Source organism: Oncorhynchus masou, chromosome 28 (genome assembly GCF_036934945.1).
Source record: "Oncorhynchus masou masou isolate Uvic2021 chromosome 28, UVic_Omas_1.1, whole genome shotgun sequence".
NCBI classification, from domain to species: Eukaryota; Metazoa; Chordata; class Actinopteri; order Salmoniformes; family Salmonidae; genus Oncorhynchus; species Oncorhynchus masou.
In genome coordinates, this window is record NC_088239.1 from 14,583,976 (window position 1) to 14,607,177 (window position 23,202).

General features: G+C 42.5%; 1 protein-coding gene across 1 annotated transcript; it reads left to right on the forward strand.

Annotated features, from left to right (window-relative positions):
* The first annotated feature begins 10,594 nt into the window (after positions 1 to 10,594).
* Positions 10,595 to 22,226, forward strand: LOC135517226 (protein shisa-2-like). Its single transcript, XM_064941338.1, has 2 exons — positions 10,595 to 11,856; positions 17,771 to 22,226. Exons 1-2 carry the CDS (start codon positions 11,550 to 11,552, stop codon positions 18,349 to 18,351), a joined length of 888 nt encoding a protein of 295 aa, XP_064797410.1. The 5' UTR covers positions 10,595 to 11,549; the 3' UTR covers positions 18,352 to 22,226.
* The last annotated feature ends 976 nt before the right edge of the window (positions 22,227 to 23,202 follow it).

The following is a 23,202-nucleotide window of genomic DNA, read 5'->3' on the forward strand; positions in this document are numbered from 1 at the left end:
CAACTCCAATAGGCCTCGCCATTACCCATCCTGCACTGGGGCCCGGGCAGGGGGCTAAGGGTAGGCCTGTGGGAACAGAAGAGGCAGAGCGGGAGAGACAGAGGGAGGGGGAGATAACCCCCCCCAACACACTCACACACAGACACACACTCCCAGTTCATACACACACACACACACACACACACACCCGTCAGCCTGCATGGCACACACAACACTCCCACTGTTTCACACTGAAGCAATAATAAACACTTGCAATAATATTTTCACAGCAAGCAACAGCCTGCTTCACATCAGAACCTAACACAGCTGTGCTGTACACACACACACACGCATGCAGACTCACTTCAAAAACACACTCTTCCTTCTTCACACACCCGCTTATAGAGACATACCATGACAGTCAATGTGTTACTCTCTGGTAGTTTCTGAATTCTGACGACACACTTTGAGGTTCATTCAGGCCAACTGCAATCTTTCAGAAAGACAAAATCCTAAAATGGCCCCTGTACTCAACTCTACATACCAAGGAAAGTGAGTTACAAATTTGATGCATCTAAAAACAAGTCAACCAAAGCTGAATTAATATTGAGACTATGGTCAAACAAACACTACTTAGCTTCCTAACGACAAACTAAACCACCCTAGTAAAATAAAGTAAATAGTCAACCTCACAGTGGAAACTACATCGCAAAGAAGAGGAAAGTCATAGTTAGTGGCTTTATATGTTGAGAGAAAGAGGGCACATTCCAACACACAACTCCCTCAACACAAGGCCTCGTACTGTGTGTGTGTGGACAGAGTGGTGGTATATGGATGTTGCCCTCTGGTGGAGGCAAAGTGAAGCTACAAAGTTTAACGAGAACTAATGGTATGTTCCCTGAGAGTGTACAGCCACTGGGCTCCAACGGCTCTTATAGAAGTCAATGAGGAAGAACCAGCGGATACCGTTCAAAACCACACTCTGCAAAAGTATATTGAAAGTACAGTTGCTGCATTGAGTCTTCCTTCTTTATCTTTGATCCACCATCCTGGTTCCATTGTGCAGCCAAACAGAATGGAAGCTGAAATCAGCATGGTTGGAAGAGGCTGCTTTGATATTGGATATTCTGATAGCAGTCGTATGTGTTGATGCGTGTCTGAAAGCCTGAACCGTCTGCAAAAACCAGACAACAAAGCTTAGTAGCTGAGTGAAACGCGAGGTATTTTGATGTACCAATATCAGACAGTCTAGATGTAAGAAACGTCTATCTGGAGTCTTATCCCCTAAGGCCTCCTGTGGTGAAGCATTCACATGAGCTAATAGCCTGGAGGTCAATGGGGAGACAGAGAAAGAGCCAAATCAGGCATTTCTACCACAAAGACAGAGTGCTTCATCATGAAATCTGTTTAATTCTGACCACCAATCTCCCCCATTAACCTCTACTTCAGCCTGTCAAGTGTCCCTCACAACCTCCCTAGACAATGTGGAAGTCAATCCTGTCAACCAGTGACTGAGCGTGTGTGTGAGACAGAGAGTGTGTGTTTTCTGGGCTACGTAGAGGGGGCGACTCCAACCCCCCTTCATTAAGGTGAAGTGGGAGCAGATTTAAATGTGTTAAGAAAACTAAAGCGTGTGTCTGCACAGTCCTCCCCACACACCTCTCATATTGACATTTCCTCTGTGCGTGTGTATACTTTATGTGTGTATGTCTCTCTCTCTGTGTGTGTGTGTGTGTGTGTGTGTGTGTGTGTGTGTGTGTGTGTGTGTGTGTGTGTGTGTGTGTGTGTGTGTGTGTGTGTGTGTGTGTGTGTGTGTGTGTGTGTGTGTGTGTGTGTGTGTGTGTGTGTGTGTGTGTGTGTGTGTGTGCGCAACGTGCCCTAAACCCTAAATGTGAACATAACATTTTAACGTAATGCCTGTGTATTAGGAGTGTGTGTGTGGAGCGGCTGGCTGGTGTAGAAGAGGAGAAAGGACTCTCCTTTGACTCCCAAGAGGCAGATAAAGGAGGGTTCCCAGATGGGAATGTCCCCAGGTCTCGGGGTGTGTGAGGGGGGGTATATAGCCACTGGGGCAAGGTTAATCCCCATTCATCCCCTTTTCCACTCAGCCGCACAGGACACAATAGACCCCTCCTCCTCCCCCTGTTATCACCGTGACGACCCTTAACCCTGCGTTTACCGCCGATGCTCCCGGCCTCTTTATACAGCAGCAGTTATTATCTGACATATTTACTCCTTTAGATATTTCCCCTGGCTATTGTGGCACTGTCACCCCTCTCTGGTAGAACTCAAGTGGTCCTCTCCTTCCTCCCCACTCTAATCTGCTCTACTCTGACCTCCGGCCCTGCAACCTGCAGACCACAGAATATAGCATAGTACACACCTGAGGGGATAAATATTATATTGTTTGGTTCATTATCCACAAAATGGTTTGTGGATAAAAGCTAATAAAGCAGTCTAAACAGCTACTATATAATCACTCAACATGTAGGAGAGAAAAAATCTGATCCTTTTCTACAGTACCTCTCTATGTTTTGTCTGGACTGAAATTAAAGAGAGCGGGAAGGCTTTAGGAACTGCTCATCATACTAATATTTTGGAGCTTATTTTGCTGTTGGGGACATTGTGGACTTTCTTGCTTCCTCAAAGTTAAGACAGGCTAGCTAATAAGACATCACATTGCACTATATCAATTGCAGCAAAGAAACTCTTGCTTTTATTCTCTGAATTGTGCCCTTGGGTCCACTAAGTCCCCAAAAGCTCCCCCAATAATTACTTCCTCAAATACGATATTTCCAAATTGACTTTCATATCAATTAAGTTTTGAGTGAAACACCCCCATCTGTTGGCAACTCAGTGGTATTGCAACATCTAGCTGCAACGTACTTTTGCTTTAGGGGAAATGTTGAAACAACCCAATTTAGTAGATAAAACACTTAATGCATGTTTTGAATAATTGCGGTAGAGTCAACTGCTTGAATGTGGAAGGTCAACTCAACCTGCTCTCTGGTGATGAAGCTGATCTGTGACAGAGAGGTCAAGGGTGAAAATGTAATGACCCTCACAAACTTCTACAAATGCACGATTGAGAGCATCCTGTCAGGCTGTATCACTGCCTGGTACGACAATTGCATTGTCCGCAACCGCTGGGCTCTCCAGAGGATGAGAGACTGAAGAACCGCTTCTATCTCCAAGCCATCAGACTGTTAAATGTTCACCACTAGCCGACTACCACCCAGTACTCTACCCTCAACCTTAGAGACTGCTGCCCAATGTATATAGTCTTGAACACTGGTCACTTAAATGTTTACATAGTGTTTTACACAATTTATATCTATATACTGTATTCTAGTCAAGGCTCATCCTATATAACTACTGCTGTAAACACCTTTTATTTTAATATACTGTCCAAACTGTCTATATACACCATCATATACATACATACACTATATATAGAAAAGTTTGTGGACACCCCTTCAAATTAGTGGATTCAGCTATTTCAGCCACACCCGTTGCTGAAAATTGTATAAAATTGAGCACACCGCCATGCAGTCTCCATAGACAAACATTCGCAGTAGAATGGCCTTACTGAAGAGCTCAGTGAATTTCAACGTGGCACCTTCACAGGATGCCACCTTATCTGCCCTGCTAAAACTGCCCGGTAAACTTTAAGTGTTGTTATTGTGCAGTGGAAACGTCTAGGAGCAACAACGGCTCAGCCGTGAAGTGGTAGGCCACACAAGCTCACAGAACAGGACCACCGAGAGCTAAAGTGCATAGCGAGTAAAGATTGCCTGTCCTCAGTTGCAACACTCACTACCTAGTTCTCAACTGGAGCAGTGGAAACACATTCTCTGGAGTGATGAATCACACTTCACCATCTGGCAGTCCGACGGACAAATCTGGGTTTGGCAGATGACATGAGAACGCTACCTGCCCCAATGTGTAGTGCCAACTGTAAAGTTTGGTGGAGGAGGAATAATGGTCTGGGGATGTTTTTCATGGTTTGGGCTAGGCCCCTTAGTTCCAGTGAAGGGAAATCTTAACGCTACAGCATACTAGATGACTCTGTGCTTCCAAATTTGTGGCAATCGTTTGGGGAAGGTGCACTTTCCTGTTTCAGCATGACAATGCACCAGTGCACAAAGCGAAGTCCATACAGAAATTGTTTGTTGAAATCGGTGTGGAAGAACTTGACTGGCCTGCACAGAGCTCTGACCTCAACCCCATCAAACACCATTGGGATAAATTTGGAATGCTGACTGCGAGCCAGGCCTAATCACCCAACCTCACTAATGTTCTTGTGGCTGAAAGGAAGCTAGTCCTCTAAAGTAATGTTCCAATATCTAGTGGAAAGCCTTCCCAGAAGAGTGGAGTCTGTTATAGCAGCAAAGGGGGACCAACTCCATATTAATGCTGATGATTTTGGACTGAGATGTTCGACGAGCAGGTGTCCACATACTTTCGGTCATGTAGTGTATCTACCTCAATTACCTTGTACCGATGCACATTGACTCGGTGCTGGTACCCCTTATATATAGCCAAGTTATCATTACTAATTGTGTATCTATTATTAAGTGTTTTACTTTTCTATTATTTCTGTATTTTATTTCCCTCATCATTGTAGGGAAGGGCCTGTAATTAAGCATTTCACTGTTAGTTCACACCTGCTGTTTAAGAGGCTTGTGACAAAATAAATTCAGATTCTATCAGGCAGGTGGAGTTGACAGTTTATGATTGCAACCATAGTGATTCTAATATTGTCTCTCTATCAAAAGAAGAAAACTTTTCAGACCATGAGGGGTCTTGTTGCACTACATGTAATGAGGATATGAACAAGGGGTCCTTATGGTACAGCTGACCCTGCTCAGTCCTGATTCATTTAGGATTTAGGTTTACCAAACATCCTGAAACATATTTTAGCATTCACAGTTTTGAGATAAATATTATTTAAAGTCATTCTTCAGTTCGTATCAATTTCTGCCAGCTTTCTGTTATTTGTTTAGCTTTTTTTTAAAGTTTGAAATTTAGATCCTTTTCTCCGGACAAGGGCATTTCAAAGCATAGAGCCGACATCAAAATTAATAATATTGAAAGCATTTTGAAAATTCACAAAACAAATCTTTTCCCTTATAAAATACCCCTGAATGTACATTTTAAACTAATATAATTTAACAAAACCCATTTTTTTCCAACTATGTAAATAGTTTCCCTGTCGAACAAGGATTGTATCGACTTTAAAGAATCCTTGAGCTAGTTTCCTGCTATTCTACACATTTTGCCATGAAGCTGAGAGAAAATAAAAAGTCAATATGTAACTTTTTGGGCGACTCACCAAATTCACGTAGAAATATGTGTTATAGGGCTATCATTCTACTTAAAAGCAAGTCTAAGAAGGGGTAGATATGTTCTATGTATGTTATTTCTATGCTTCCCGTTCATACGTTTTGTTTTTGGGTCTTTTACTTTCGGTTTTGTACACCAGCTTCATACAACTGAAAATAGATTTCACTGCGGTTTAGATGGTACAATGATTCACACCAAACTAGCTTATTTTGTCACATAAATTGAAATTAGGTGAACTATTCGAGTTTTAGTAACCATGGAATGGTGGAGGGATTTCTGCATAGTACAACTCTAAAGCTAATTTCCTGTAATAAAAAACAGAAAAAAGTAATGTATTATGACATGTTCATATGCTATTTGGGGGTGCCGACCCCCAGGGGGACCCCAACCCCCCCAAAAAACCAAACCCCCAAAGCCCCTGCAACCCCTCTGCCCTGAGTGGGTTGCAGGGTCTTTACCAGACTCCAAACCAATCCAAATGTAACCGATTAAAACCTCATTCTTCTGTCGGTGGTTCACATATTGTTTTTATTTTCATATTACATTTGTTTTTATAAACAACAGAGTACCCTCTTTAACACTTTGACACCAACGGGTCATTGCATTTTGGTACACCAATGAATTTCCAATGAAACGCTGCATTGCGTTGCAGAGGCAGTTGCAGTGTGTTCGGTGTGGTGCATAGGTTGGATTTATCGAATATACAAGTCAAACTGTATGCATAGACGACTTGGTAGCAGACGGTGAATGTTGAACGTTTGTTGCATACACATCCAGATGGTGCTGCGTACTATTTTGCGTAAGAGCACGTTATCGGAACGTTGTCGAGCTGCGTGTAATTGCTTTGACAGTCATTGATGTACCAGCTATTTTGTATGCGTGTCTAACAACGCCAGACAACATCACGTAGCCTAGTCAAACGGCACACTCTGCCCAGTTTCGCACGCTGACCAACGCGATCGATGTCGGCGGCCTGTTCCTGATCTTTCACATTGCCGCGGCACCTTCAGCTGTCAATGCTAAAATCGCTTGCGTGATATTAAGCTCTATTAGTTGAGTGACAAACAACCTATGTGATTTCTCGGTTGTTGTTATCTATGCGCTGTTTGAAAATGTTGTTTTACTGGAAACACAACACTCACCAGACTCTAACTTCTGAAAGTTGTTCAAGGTCACCATCAACAATAGTTTTGGTATTTTTCTTTAAACAATAAGTGTATATGGTCATTTTTAGATATACAGGGTAAAATTGATATAATATCATAACTAGCAATCACATTTGCGAGGGACATGCATTCGATGTTGAGATGGAGGTGAAATCCAAATTTGTGCTATATATATTCATTGGCTATGTCATCATTTGTAAACAATAAATATTTATATATTACTAGGTCAAGCATTTCATCTACAAAAATGACAAATTCATTAGTGGGTGATGGTGATAGTCTCCTTTACGGCTCAACTCAGACGTTTACATTAGAAGCCTACATGCACCATAGACGTACAGTACGTAATTTACACCCGAACACAGCAGACACACAGAAGTCAGCTCAGATAGATCCACCTCACAGAGGCCAAGCTCATGGGTTCCATCAGCAGCAGATTTAATTTTAGAATGGAAAATGTATGTGTTTATACAACAAATGTTAAGTGCATCGAAATGATTCGTTCTCTAATCAAGCCGAAACGCACTGAATCGTTTGAAACTGAAATGTATCGGAGCCCATGTATCTTCTTGATACATATCGAATCGTTTCGATACATATCGAATCGTCTCGAAAGGGAAAGTTGCACATCCATTTCCCTTTATGAGGCTTTCGAAAAATTCCCTGGTCTGTGAAGTTGAATCTGTGCTTGAAATGCAATACTTGACTGAGGGACCTTACAGACGTTGTACTGTATGTACGGAGACAGAAAATGGGCCTAACAATGGGTCTCAGGATATCATCATGGTATTTGTTGTCCTTAAGCCATTTTGACACAGGTTATTATCCATTTGGAAGACCCATTTGCGACCAAGCTTTAACTTCCTGACTGATGTCTTGAGATATTGCTTCAGTATATCCACAATTTTCCCTCCTCATCATGCCATCTATTTTGTGAAGTGCACCAGTCCCTCCTGCAGCAAAGCACCCCCACAACATGATGCTGCCACCCCCGGGCTTCACGGTTGGGATGGTGTTCTTCGGCTTGCAAGCCTCCCCTTTTTCCTCCAAACATAACAATGGTCATTATGGCCAATCAGTACTATTTTTGTTTCATCAGACCAGAGGACATTTCTCCAAAATGTACAATCTTTGTCCCCATGTGCAGTTGCAAACTGTAGTCTGGCGGTTTTGGAGCAGTGGCTTCTTCCTTGCGGAGCGGCCATTCAGGTTATGTCGATATAGGACTTGTTTTACTGTGGATATAGATACTTTTGTACCTGCTTCCTCCAGCATCTTCACCGTGGGCGGCAGGTAGTCTAGTGGCCTAGTGTTTAGAGCGTTGGACTAGTAACTGAAAGGTAGCAAGATCGAATCCCAGAGCTGACCAGGTAAAAAATCTGTCGTTCTGCCCCTGAACAAGGCAGTTAACCCATTGTTCCTAGGTCGTCATTGACAATAAGAATTTGTTCATAACTGACTTGCCTAGTTAAATAAAGGTAAAACATTTTTAATTAAAAGGTTCTTTGCTGTTGTTCTGGGATTGATTTGCACTTCTCACACCAAAGTACGTTAATCTCTAGGAGACAGAATGCGTCTCCTTCCTGAGCGGTATGACGGCTGTGTGGTCCCTTGGTGTTTATACTTGCATACTATTGTTTGTACAGATGAACGTGGTACCTTCAGGTGTTTGGAAATTGTTCCCAAGGATGAACCAGACTTGTGGAGTTCTACAATTATTTTCTGAGGTATTGGCTTATTTCTTTTGATTTTCCCATGATGTCAAGCAAAGAGTCACTGAGTTTGAAGGTAGGCCTTGAAATACATCCACAGGTACACCTCCAATTGACTCAAATGATGTCAATTAGCCTATCAGAAGCTTCGAAAGCCATGACATGATTTTCTGAAATTTTCCAAGCTGTTTAAAGGCACAGTCAACTTCTGTAAACTTCTGACCCAATGGAATTGTGATACAATGAATTATAAGTGAAATAAACTGTCTGTAAACAATTGTTGGAAAAATGACTTGTCTCATGCTCAAAGTAGATGTCCTAACCGACTTGCCAAAACTATAGTTTGTTGACAAGAAATTTATGGAGTGGTTGAAAAACGAGTTTTAATGACTCCAACATAGGTGTATGTAAACTTCTCAACTGATTTTACTGTACATGTGTGTGTATATGTGTATATATATGTTGGTATATATAAAAAATAAAAATAAACTATTATTATGATCATTATTGTGTTTTGTGGTTGAGGGGCGGGGGGAGGTTGATGGGGATGGTGGAGGCACTGTGGGTGTGCTATTGAGGGAAGGCAAGAAAATAGCCTTACCGAACCCCCCCCCCCCTTCCCTCCTTCTAATTTCTTTAATTTTGTGGCTAGAGTCCAATAATTTCTGCGGCACACATCAGAGTCAAATATTTTCTATTGAACAAACTTCACGTCAGAATAGGCAACCAAAATTAATAATTAATGTATGTGTGTTATATTAAGTTAAACATAGAGGAAGAAGTAAAATGTAGTCAAGCAATAAACATTTCAGACCAAGATGAGGAGTTTACGAATTTTGGCAAAGAAATGTATTTATAGACAAATACACACTTGAAACAAAGAGCCAAACCGAAAACTGCAAACATTACTAATTCCTCCCCCGCGATCAAACCGACATAAAAATTAAATTAAGCGCAGCCTAACGTGATCAGAAATCTCAACTAGCACGCAATGAAGAATTGAGTGCGTGCGCGTTCACGCGAAGGGGGATTCTGGCGGGGGGAAGCTCTTCGTCACAACACCTGTGCCGTGTATCCAACAGTTGCGTGCTTCTGGGTTAAGTAACTTCACTTCCTAGTTACCAAGGACGCTATTTTACAGTAGAGCATGATGGGAAATGTAGTTTTCAACATAGCCACAAGTAAAGGGTGTAGTGTAGCTAGTGGGAGCTTCAGACAGGGCTGAATAGTGAAATTAAAATTACCTGAAACATAGGCCAACTATTCATCATGTCCCCAAATAAAAATATAAACAATGTAAATAAATTGCATAATTTGTCTTATTTATGGAAAAAATGTTATACTGTCATGTGTACTAATAGTTATAACCACCAGATGGCAATGTCATCTAACGAATGATTTTCAACTTCATTAATGTTTCAAATGTGCTCGATGATCGAACAGTATACCTACACATACAGTGGTGTAAAGTACTTAAGTAGTACTTTAAAGTATTTTTACTTAAGTAGTTTTTTGGGGGGTATCTGTACTGTACTTTACTATTTATATTTTTTACAACTTTTACTTTTACTCCACTCCATCCCTAAAGAAACGCAGTTATCAAGAGATTATGGTGGACTGATTAAACACAAATGCTTCCTTTGTAAAGATGTCTGAGTGTTGGAGTTTGGCCCAGGCTATCCATAAATTAGAAAAACATCACAATCTTGCCATCTGGGTTGCTTAAAATAGGGCATTTGAAATTACACATACTTCTAAATTGGATACTTATGTATATTTTAGCAAAAACATTTACTTTTGATACATAAGCATATTTAAAACCAGATACTTTTAGGCTTTTACTCAAGTAGCATTTTACTGGGTGACTTTCACTTCTGCTTGAGTCATTTTCTATTAAGGTATCTTTAATTGGGTACTTTTCCCGTCACTGTACACATAGCATAATGAGGCCTATACCATAACTACTTTTGTAATTTTCTAGCTCTAGTAGAATACAACTTATCCCCAAGACCATGAGACCTATCAAGTGAGTTAGCATTCACTTGATAGGGCCTATTAATATCCAACTATGTGTGTGTGTGTGTGTGTGTGTGTGTGTGTGTGTGTGTGTGTGTGTGTGTGTGTGTGTGTGTGTGTGTGTGTGTGTGTGTGTGTGTGTGTGTGTGTGTGTGTGTGTGTCTTGGCCATAGTTTTTATGCACACAATTCAGTTTAAGGTGATAATGTATGAGTGAGAGCTACTCTCGGCCAGCAGTCAATACGTGCACTCCATTCAACAATCGGGCCTTCCATTGTGCGCGCAGGGGTCCCAAGGGGGTAACCACACCCAACACCGCACGGGGGCTACCCTCGGAAAGCGGAGGGGCTCTTCAGAACTGAGCGCAGTGACACTTGTTCACACTGACAACTGGCTGGCTGGCTGAGCACTGAAAAGTCTAGGAACATGTCAGTGACCAATGCGCGAGCGGAAGTGTAACTGTTGCCCACCTTTCATTGAAACTGGACACGCTGGTTCGAAGAACTCTCGCCCTAGATGGACTCGGACTGGGAGGCAGTACTGTATGAATGGGTGCAACATTGAAATCTCTTGCACAGATCTTTCTGACGTAGACTATCCACAAGAAACCGTGAATAACATGCTCTTTTCGCATTTAGTCTCATGGTCTAGTTTCCTATATGTTAGTCTACTGTAGAAACGTTTGGAGGAGTTCATCGACATGCATTAGAAGAGGAGAAACAACTTGCTGGGCTGGTGGACTGGACAGAGGAAGATTTCGCGAGGACACTCGCAGGGCGCGTATGGATTACATGTAAAACCAGTGTTGGTGTCGCTGCTATTTGGGGGAAAGTCATCCGAGAAGTGCATTTCAGGAGACCATGGACAGCCTCGCTTCCGTGGTAGAGGGATTCCGTTCAGCCTGGATTGACGTTTCCCGGGACTCGAAGAGCTCACAGCCGTGGAATGGAGAGTGAAATAAGCTCTATGAAAAAAATAGTATATTTATAATATTGGTGTGAAATGTATTTATGTTCTGGGTATCATGGTTTATTTCCCCAACAATCGTAAATAAACTACTTGGAATCTAGGGATACACTTCGAATAGTGGATACTTTTAAAAGGAGCGCTTTGGTGACACATGTATGGATCTATTGAATTAGGCTATGCACGGAATTCAACTGTCAAATGACAGTTTCAAAGACGTTTTGTTTTGTTTCCACTTTGTCGCCACTATCTCTTTAATTTCATCCATCCACCGTATCACTCCATTAACCAGGTTAGAGCCGTAGAGAAAGATAAATAAACCCACTGTCTCTTATAGCGCGCCCACACGGGTACCGGGGTCGGGATGTGGGGTGGCCGAGGTCTCCCAATGTCTGTCACGGTGGTTGTAACTCTACTCCTGGTTATTATTGACGTTAAGGCGAGTGGAGAATACTGTCACGGTTGGCATGACACCCAGGGCAGCTGGAGAGAGGGCTTCCAGTGCCCGGAGAAGTTTGATGGTGAGGATGCCATCATCTGCTGCGGGAAATGCGAGCTCCGGTACTGCTGCTCCAGCACTGAAGCACGGCTGGACCAGGGGACTTGTGAAAACGACAAGCAAGCCCAGGAACCGGGCACCAACAGCAAGGAGAACAAGGATACGGGCGCAGGTAAGAAATCTGTCTCTCTGTCTGGCCCAGCACGGTCAGCTTTAGGGGCCATAGCAGCTGTGTGCCTGCCAAACGCTCTGCCTTAAGGCTGCAAAGCTCTCATTGTCTGCTCAAAATTATAATGTATTTTATAAATTAGATTTCATACTGGTCTAGTTTAAATTGTTTAACTTAATTGTTATACACCAGCAATATTGCATTTCCAAGTAGTTGAGAGTGAGACAGAAAGAGTGGGCCTAATTGCCTAAGTTTAAATGTTAGGCTACACTGGTCCAGGACTAGAACAAATAACACAGGTCTAATTTAAGTTGGAGGTATGGGGTTCTTCGTTATTTCAAACATTTGGGTATGTTCTAGTTTTTCCAAACACTATCTCTATCTGGGATCTTAACAATCGCTTAAATAGATGCAATAGGCCTATATCCCGCTTCAGTTGGCAGCGACAGCTGCAGAGGAGTTTCCTGGCTTCCCAGACTCCCTACTCCGGCCAAACACTACGCCACGCCCACGGGCATTAGTTTCTTCTCTGTAACGAGTCTGGATCTGAGTACCCCCAACGCTTCACCAAACGTGAACACATTCGGGGCAGTCTGATTGGTCAAGGAAACGATGGGTTGGGCCAGAGCCAGAACACACTTGTGTAAAACAGGACTTTGAAAATTCTTCATGGGCTTTGATACTCTGATTGGTTAGAGATGACTACTTTGTTTTGTGCAATACCCCTTGTCAACACAAAGGACTTCAATGATGGCAGTCTCACACCGTGGTTACACCAGCCACAATCTAAACATGTTGATTTAGTCAAATACAATAACATATGTTTTATTGTCACATACACCAGATAGGTACAGTGAAATTAGTTGTTTTACAGGGTCAGCCATAGTAGTACAGCACCCCTGGGGGAAATTAGGGTTAAGTGCTTTGCTGAAGGGCACATTGGCAGATTATGCACCTTGTTGGATTGGGTATTCAAACTAGTGACCTTTCAGTTACTGGCCCCTACACTCTAACCACTAGACTACCTGCCGCCCCTACGCTCTACGCTACCTGCCTCCATCTATTTAAGCACTTGACTCCAGCACTTGCCTCAGCAGAAGCTGGTTCATGCACGTCGATGTGCCCTTGAGCAAGGCACTTAACCCCAATTGCTCCTGTAAATTGCTCAGTATAAGAGCATCTACTAAATGACTAAAATGTAAATGTATGTTTCAATGCTCGCGCATGTAACGTGGCAGGTGAGGGTTGCATGAGTATTTCGGCTACAGAGACAGTGGACACCAGAAAGTGCCCACTCACTCACAAATGGCAAATTGTGCTGCGTTGCGTTATAAATAGCTGTGTTTGTTCTAGCTCTAACAAAAGCGCGCGCCGCAGGGAATGCAGAGCAGGAGCTCTGTCCCCATGAGGATCATGTTTGGACTTGACCGGATCTTTAGGGCAGTGGTTCGCAACGGCGCTGACAACTCTGTTCATAAAAACAAATCGCGATATGGATCATTTCCCCGCGCTTGCGTGTTGATTTCCATCCAGAACACCTCGAAAGTGGGGATCCCTTGAGTGTTCCTGAAGTTTGCTGAGCTAAAGCGACGTCTGTTTGTCTGGTTACCTACACATGATTTTCTGCGGCTGGCCTTTTTATGTTGCGGATGACTCGGGTGTCCATATAACCCATTGCCACGGAACGGAAGCCCCTAATAATGTCACATTATAGCCTCATGTCAGGTTTAGTAGTGATTTAGTATTAATAATTGGGTGTGATTGGAAGAACAGATGTCATAACTCTTCATCATTTATATTGAAAGTAGATTTGCTGAAATATTTAAAGGTCTGAACTGGTATTAGGTCTTAATCTGTTGTTTCCAACATGTTTCCATCTTTTTCATAAAAGGAAGAAAAGATAAAGTACATAATTTAATTATGCAAAATGAGAGGCACATTTACTAAGATTCCAAAATCTTGCAATGGTAATTTTTCAAAGAAAAAGAAAAGTTGTCTAGACTTAGTCCAGATATTGACGATCTACATCAACAGAGCATGCCTTTCTTGTAGAGTAACCTACAGTATGCTTCTCTCTTGGCATTTGTTGAAACAATCATCCCTTATCACTCCAGAAAGAGCTATTTACATTTTCATACAGTGGACAGCGGCCAAAATAACTAAAAGTATGGAGGGTTGTTCTCCCAAGAGCCAAAAAGGAAGTATTTTGTCGTGCGAGGCACCGTTTGTACATTTTATACATTGTTCATTTACAGGGCAACCTATTAATCATGAAGCAAAGATACACACAGCCACGTCAATGAATAACCCTGAGGAGGATATTATATATGCATTAAGAACAACAGACAGAGCGTAACATTCAACATTAAGGAACATGTGTGGATTTCAGGGAAGAAGAGGACCCCTGGAATTATCTTGCCGGCGAGATATTTAAACTGACACTGTTGCTGTTCAGTAGGAAATAGGTCATGGTCTCAGATTATTGATGTCGTAGTGTCTCAGCTTCGACCTCTTCTGTACTCTATCTAGACTAAATCTAGTCTAGTCAGCTGTTCAAATCAAATAGCATTTTATTTGTCACATGTGCTGAATACAACAGTTGTAGACTTACCCCTTAACCAATAATGCAGTTCAATAAATATAGTTAAGGAAATATTTACTAAATAAAATAAAGTAAAAAATAAAATAAAAAGTAACACAATAAAATAACAATAACAAGGTATATACACAGGTTAGTTGAGGTAATTTGTACATGTAGGTAGGGGTAAAGTGACTATGCATAGATAATAAACAGTGAGTAGGGGGGGGGGGGCAATGTAAACAGTTGGGGAGGCCAATTGATTAATTGTTCAGCAGTCTTATGGCTTGGTGGTAGAAGCTGTTAAGGAGCCTTTTGGACCTAGACTTGGCGCTCCGGTACCGCTTGCCATCTATGGATTGGGTGACTGGTGTTTTTGACAATTTTTGGGGCCTTCCTCTGACACCGCCTAGTATGTAGGTCCTGGATGGCAGGAAGCTTGGCCCCAGTGATGTACTGGAACTAACGCATTACCCTCTGTAGTGCCTTATGGTCGGATGCCGAGCAATTGCCATACCAGGCGGTGATGCAACCGGTCAGGATGCTCTCGATGGTGCAGCTGTAGAACTTCTGCCCCATCAATGTTAATGGGGGCCTGTTTGGCCCTCCTTTTCCTGTAGTCCACAATCAGCTCCTTTGTCTTGCTCACATTGAGGGAGAGGTTGTTGTTCTGGCACCTCCTTATAGGCTGTCTCATCGTTGTCCGTGATCAGGCCTACCACTGTTGGTTTGTCAGCAAACTTAATGATGGTGTTGGAGACATGCTCGGCCACGCAAACGTGGGTGAACAGGGAGTACAGGAGGGGACTAAGCATGCACCCTTGAGGGGCTCCAGTGTTGAGGATCAACATGGCAGATGTGTTGCTGCTTACCATTACTACCTGGGGGCGGCCCGTCAGGAAGTTCAGGATCCAGTTGCAGAGGAAGGTGTTTAGTCCCAGAGTCCTTAGCTTAGTGATGACCTTTGTTGGCACTATGGTGTTGAACACTGAGCTGTAGAAAATGAACAACATTCTCACATAGGTGTTCCTTTTGTCCAGGTGGGAAAGGGCAGTGTGGAGTGCGATTGAGATTGTGTCATCTGTGGATCTGTTTGGGCGGTATGCGAATTGGAGTGGGTCTAGTGTTTCTGGGATGATGGTGTTGATGTGAGTCATGACCAGCCTTTCAAAGCACTTCATGGCTATCAACGTGAGTGCTATGGGTGGTAGTCATTTACTTTACTGACTTTATTGTCCCATGGGGAAATTTTGTTGCAGTGTACACATTTAAAGGGCTGTTTAAATACAAAACAAATGGACAGTACAACTTTCATAACAGTTACAGTTGAAGTCGGTAGTTTACATACACCTTAGCCAAATACATTTAAACTCAGTTTTTCACAATTCCTGACATTTAATCCTAGTAAAAATTCCCTGTCTTAGGTCAGTTAGGATCACCACTTTATTTTAAGAATGTGAAATGTCAGAATAATAGTAGAGAGAATGATTCAAACACACCTGGCTGGGTGGTGCCAGAATAACAACCTATCCCTCAACGTAACCAAGACTACGGAGATGATTGTAGACTACAGGAAAAGGAGCACGTCCCCATTCTCATCGACGGGGCTGTAGTGGAGCAGGTTGAGAGCTTCAAGTTGGTGTCCACATCAACAACAAACTAGAATTGTCCAAACACACCAAGACAGTTGTGAAGAAGGCACGACAAAGCCTATTCCCCCTCAGGAAACTAAAAAGATTTGGCATGGGTCCTGAGATCCTCAAAATGTTCTACAGCTGCAACATCGAGAAATGATGTTCTATAAAAGTCCTTAGAAATGCTGGTGACTTTGGATGTTGCTACGAGAAAGAGAGACTGACAATGAGAAAGAGAGAAAGAGCGAGACAGACAGACTGACAGACTGTTCCTCTTTGTGCTTCAAAAGGATGTGTGTGTGTAACACCTTTCGGTCATTGCTGCCAACATTCCCCACGACTGCTCACTGTTGGGTCAAAAGTTACCTCCCCAAAAAACATAAATATTTAGTATGAACCACCTTGTTTACACAGTAGTAGGCTACGCTGCCAATTTCTACCTCGCTCTGTAAGAGTTAGCCTACTACTTGATTAGCAAGTCATCTTCTGTCACTACAACAGGCAGATGGTCTAAAGCTCATAATGTGATAACTGTATTTCCTGGAGCTGATTTACATAGACACATGGTAGAATAACAGCTATGTACTCTGTTATGGTACTTTGAGGGGTAAATTATATGCTGATTATCACAGAATAATGCAGGTCTAACACACAGTAAGCCTGTTTCATGTCCAGATTCACAGGGGTTATATTAAACACAATTACAGAAAGATAGATGTAGTGTACATTAGAGCCCCACTGCAAGGTTGGCCTTTATAATACTGAAAATATGGATGGAATTAGACCTGTAATGTGGCCTGTTTCACTACTCCAAACCAGCCACCGTTAATGCCACTCTCAATATGTCTTAATGCTGCCTCTATACAGTTTAAGTGACTATTTTGTCTTGAAGGGCCTGAGTTATGTGGATTTATATATGGGAAAAGGGCAAAAGTACCCACATAACAAACTCTGTCTGCATAACTTTGGTATGAGACAGAATCCCCCCTCACACAGACATAAATACAGATCAAACACACACACACACACACACACAGAGAGAGGGGTGCAGGGTCGGCGGGGGAGGGGTGTGGTGGGGTCACAGCTGGGCGTGCAGAATTATAACAGATGAAAACCAAGTTGATAAGTATTAATGAGGACCTGGGGCCCCCTGGGGACACGCCACTAGTCCACCTCTGTCTATCCCTTTCTTCCTCTCCTTTTGTCTCTCCATCTTTTCTCTTTTGTCTCACTCTACCTCTCCTTCACTCACGTGGGAGATTTGGGTTTGTGGGCAAGGTTGAAACACGTGACTGTAAAAGTTCTTGGTTTAAACTCTAGACAACCTGGTTTCCTCATGGTGGTTGAATCGTAGTCTTTCAACTTTACTCATTCAAGCAACGAGTGTATTTTCTAAAATCATGTCAAATGTCCATGGCAGAAAATAAATCACTTCATCATGTTGCTGTTGTACTGTGTTCAGTTTGTTTTCTCTGAGGGCGTAAGTGGTTATGGTCTGAGGAAGTTCTGTCCTCGCTCTGCTCTACTTGTTATAGAGAGAATGAGCCTGCTGCTTGATTCCTATCGTACTGTTATTCCTGTCATACTGTATATTTGATCATGAGAGAAAGAGAACACACCCATTTTTTGTTGAAAATCCATGTGTTATTGTCAGATCACTGACAATACCTTTCTCTTTCTCTCACTCTCTCTCTCTCTCTTTCAGTACCCATCTACGTTCCCTTCCTGATCGTGGGCTCTGTATTCGTGGCCTTCGTCCTGGTGGGTTCCGTCGTTGCAGTGTGCTGCTGCCGCTGTCTCCGCCCCAAACAGGAACTGTCTTCAGGGGGTGGGGGAGGAGGCGGGTCTGGTGGCGGCCGTCTCCTTGAGACCATTCCCATGATGGCCAGCGTGGGCACGTCTCGCGGTTCCTCCTCCCGCCAATCAAGCACAGCCACGTCGTCCAGTTCCTCTGCCCCTCCTGCCCAGGTGCCTCGCCCGGCCCCGCAGCCCATGATGCGCACCCAGGCCTCTTGCTGTCTGCCTACAGACGCCAGTGTCTTCGTCAACATGCCCACCAACTTCTCCGTGCTCAACTGCCAGCAGGCCACCCAGATCATGCCCCACCAGGGACAGTTCATCCACCCCCAGTACATCGGCTACGCCACCCACCACATGTCCCCGCCCCAGGGGGTCTACCTGGACCCCACCCAGGGGGGCTACAGACAGCTGCAGTCCCCCTACCCCCCACCCACCAGTGTGGCCAGTGTCACCAGTGAGCAGAAGTACCCTCCAGTAACAGTTTGAGGAAGGGGCCATTTTGGTGACTGTGTGTATCAGACCGTTTGAGGACTTTGTGGAACTCTGCCAGAAAACCTTACAGAGATTGCGTGAGAAACCTTATGGGGACATTGGGAGCTCGCCAGCTTGGAGAGAGAATGATATGGACTCTGGCTCACACAGAGGACTCGTAAAACCCAAGCTGGGATCTGTGCCTAACCAGCCACAGTGTGCAGCATGTGTCTGTCCTACATCCAACTGGGCACACACTGGTTGAATCAACAGTGTTTCCACATTATTTCAATGAAATGATGTTGAACCAACGTGGAATAGATGTTGAATTGACTTCTGTGCCTAGTGGGATGTGTGTGATATTACGTTCCCTCAGGGTAATCATTCTGACTGAGTCAACCTCAACCCAAGAAGGAGTATGTGAGGACAAGAAAGGGGTACATCTTTCTGGATGTCCTCATTCAAGAAAACACAATCACATAGAGGGGTCAAGCTACTCACCATGGCCAACGACTCTCAGCATACAGTGGCTTGCGAAAGTATTCAACCCGTTGACATTTTTCCAATTTTGTTGCCTTACAATCTGGAATTAAAATTTATTTGGGGGGGGGGGGGGGGTTGTATAATTTGATTTACACAACATGCCTACCACCTTGAAGATGCTAAATAATTGTTATAGTGAAACAAACAAGAAATAAGACAATGTAAAATGAAAACTTGAGCGAGCATAACTATTCACCCCCCCCAAAAGTTAATACTTTATAGAGTCACCTTTTGCAGCAATTACAGCTGCAAGTCTCTTGGGGTATGTCTCTGTAAGCTTGGCACATCTAGCCACTGGGACTTTTGCCAACTATTCAAGGCAAAACTGCTCCAGCTCCTTCAAGTTGGATGGGTTCCGCTGGTGGACAGCAATCTTTAAGTCATACCACAGATTCTCAATTGGATTGAGGTCTGGGCTTTGACTAGGCCATTCCAAGACATTTAAATGTTTCCCCTTAAACCACTCGAGTGTTGTTTTAGCAGTATGCTTAGGGTCATTGTCCTGCTGGAAGGTGAACCTCCGTCCCAGTCTCAAATCTCTGGAAAACTGAAACAGGTTTCCCTCAAGAATTCACCCTGTATTTAGAGCCATCCATCATTCCTTCAATTCTGACCAGTTTCCCAGTCCATGCAAATGAAAAACATCCCCACAGCATGACGCTGCCACCATCATGCTTCACTGTGGGGATGGTGTTCTCGGGGTGATGGAAGTGTTGGGTTTGCACCAGACATAGCGTTTACCTTGACGGACTGAAAGCTCAATTATAGTCTCATCTGACCAGAATACCTTCTTCCATATGTTTGGGGAGTCTCCCACATTCCTTTTGGCGAACACCAAATGTGTTTGCTTATTTTTTTCTTTAAGCAATGGCCTTGTTCTGGTCACATGCCTTTTGGCAAACACCAAAGTGTTTGCTTATTTTTGTCTTTAAGCAATGGCTTTTTTTCTGGTCACTCTTCTGTAAAGCCAAGCTCTGTGGAGTGTACGGCTTAAAGTGGTCCTATGGACAGATACTCCAATCTCCACTGTGCAGCTTTGCAGCTCCTTCAGGGTTATCTTTGGTCTCTGTCACCTCTCTGGTTGCCTGGTCCGTGAGTTTTGGTGGGCGGCCCTCTCTTGGCAGGTTTGTTGTGGTGCTATATTCTTTCCATTTTTTAATAATGGATTTAATGGTGCTCCGTGGGATGTCAAATCAAATCAAATGTATTTGTCACATACACATGGTTAGCAGATGTTAATGCGAGTGTAGCGAAATGCTTGTGCTTCTAGTTCTGACAATGCAGTAATAACCAACGAGTAATCTAACCTAACAATTCCACAACTACTACCTTATACACATAAGTGTAAAGGGATAAAGAATATGTACATAAAGATATATGAATGAGTGATGGTACAGAACGGCATAGGTAAGATGCAGTAGATGGTATCGAGTACCGTATATACATATGAGATGAGTAATGTAGGGTATGTAAACAACGTGGCATAGTTTAAAGTGACTAGTGATACATGTATTACATAAAGATGCAGTAGATGATATAGAGTACAGTATATACATATACATATGAGATGAGTAATGTAGGGTATGTAAACATTATATTAAGTAGCATTGTTTAAAGTGGCTAGTGATATATTTTACATCAATTTCCATCATTGAAGTGGCTGGAGTTGAGTCAGTGTTGGCAGCAGCCACTCAATGTTAGTGGTGGCTGTTTAACAGTCTGATGGCCTTGAGATAGAAGCTGGTTTTCAGTCTCTCTGTCCCTGCTTTGATGCACCTGTACTCACCTCGCCTTCTGGATGATAGCGGGGTGAACAGGCAGTGGCTCGGGTGGACAGGCAGTGGCTCGGTTGGACAGGCAGTGGCTCGGTTGGACAGGCAGTGGCTCGGGTGGTTGTTGTGGTTGTTGTTCAAAGTTGTTCAAAGTTTCAGATATTTTTTTATAACCCAACCCTGATCTGTACTTCTCCACAACTTTGTTCCTGACCTGTTTGGAGAGCTCCTTGGTCTTCATGGTACCGCTTGCTTGGTGATGCCCCTTGCTTAGTGGTGTTGCAGACTCTGGGGCCTTTCAGAACATGTGTGTGTATATATATATATATATATATATATATATATATATATATATATATGAGATCATGGAACAGATCATGTGACACTTAGATTGCACACAGGTGGACTTGAACTAATTCTGTGACTTCTGAAGGTAGTTGGTTGCACCAGATATTATTTAGGGGCTTCATAGCAAAGAGGGTGACACACCACTTTCTCGTTTTTTATTTTTTATAATTTTTTGAAACAAGTTATATTTTTCATTTCACTTTACCAATTTGGACTATTGTGTGAATGTTCATTACGTGAAATCCAAATAACAATACATTTAAATTACAGGTTGTAATGCAACAAAATAGGAAAAACACCAAGGGGGATGAATACTTTTGCATGGCACTGTACATTTGTGTGTTTAACATCTTGAAGTTTGTCCATGTAGTATCTGTTGTATGTGTAAATGAGGGAATGTGTATATGTACAGTACAGGTTGTGAGGTGCTGTGTCCAGTGTGTGTACTGTATGTGAATTGTGAATATATGAAGAGTTTATTTCCAAAACGCTATACCAACCAATTTTTCATGTGTTTTTGTTTTAAATCAGATATGATTGCTTATGGGTACCTTCATGTGTTTTTGTTTTAAATCAGAAATGATTGCTTATGGGTACCTTCATGTGTTTTTGTTTTAAATCAGAAATGATTGCTTATGGGTACCTTCATGTGTTTTTGTTTTAAATCAGAAATGATTGCTTATGGGTACCTTCATGTGTTTTTGTTTTAAATCAGATATGATTGCTTATGGGTACCTTCATGTGTTTGTGTTTTAAATCAGATATGATTGCTTATGGGTACCTTCATGTGTGTGTAAAATATTACTGTTTTCAGATGTTTTATTCATAGATTTTAGATGCATATGAAAATGTGTTTTTTTTCTTCTTCAAAATGCTATGTATCCATTGTTTAGCTGGAATGGAATGTTGGTGTACTGTTTATTTGACTAATGTGGCTGCCTCACCTAGCTATCTTAAGATGAATGCACTAAATGGAAGATGCTCTGGATAAGAGCATCAGCTACATGACTAAAATGTAAACGTTTTACATACAGGTGTCATATTACCGTATTGATTTATTTTAATTTTTTTTATATTGATGTCACAAGTGTATAATTTCTACAGTTTTTTTGTAATATGTGACTGTGTAAAAACTAACTACTTATTTCTCTCAGAGTGAGGTGGATATATAGCATTTTGCAAAAAAAAAAAACATGTTTATTTGTCTCTCTGAAATGAAACTATTAAGTAATAGATTTCAAACAAATACATCTGTCATTGAACAAGCCCATGCCATGGTTAGATAGTGAAAAACACAGCACTCTCATTCATCATTTCTTTGAACAATAAAAGCTAATCTACTAACATTTCTGAAAATGGTTAGCGTTTTGGAATGAAACTCTTTATATGTACAGTATGTGCTGTGTGTGCGTGAGCAATATGTGGTGCTGAATAGCTCTATGTTAACAGAGGTACTGTGAGTGTATGTGTGTGAGGATGTGTGCTGTGTAATGGGAAATACAGGTGGTGGGATGTGAAAAGCAGTCCCTCTCTCCCTGCAGACCGGTTCACGCCCCCCCGCCCTGAGCAGAAATACACACACACAAGAAAATACACAAACACTCACACAAGGACTTGGAAATAAATGTGCCCGAAAGGTGAAAGGAGGTGTGAGACTGAACAGGAGTGCCGTGCTTTCTCCCTGTGTAGCTGTGATCGGCAGCCTTCTGAAGACTGCAGAGTTAATAATGCAGTCAAACTGTTCCCCTTCACTAAGCCTCCCTCCTGTGAAAGACGTGTGTGTGTGTGTCCCTCTGTGCAAACTGAAGGTAGACTGGAGTTTTGTTGGAAGGTTTCAGGGTATTTCCAACATTTTGAGTCCATTCTTTTCACCTCAGCAGGGATAGAAAAATAGATACAAAGTCACAACTGCCAGTCACATTGGGTGTCTGGTCTTAAAGGGGCCTTTTGGACTCTGGAACCCCTCTTGTTTTAGAACTGGTTCTGTACACACAACTCAGCCCTAAGTGCCAGTTCATCAAATTGCAGAAGTGCATACATGTCCCAAAGCAGACTAATCTAACTGCGTGTCTCGTGGATTTCAAGCACAATGTCTGTATGATCAGCTGTGCGTGTGTGTGTATACGTGTATCCTGAGGTTGAATGTGTACCTGCTCCGTGTGCCATTTTTCATAAGAATTATAATAAATAAATATGAAACAGA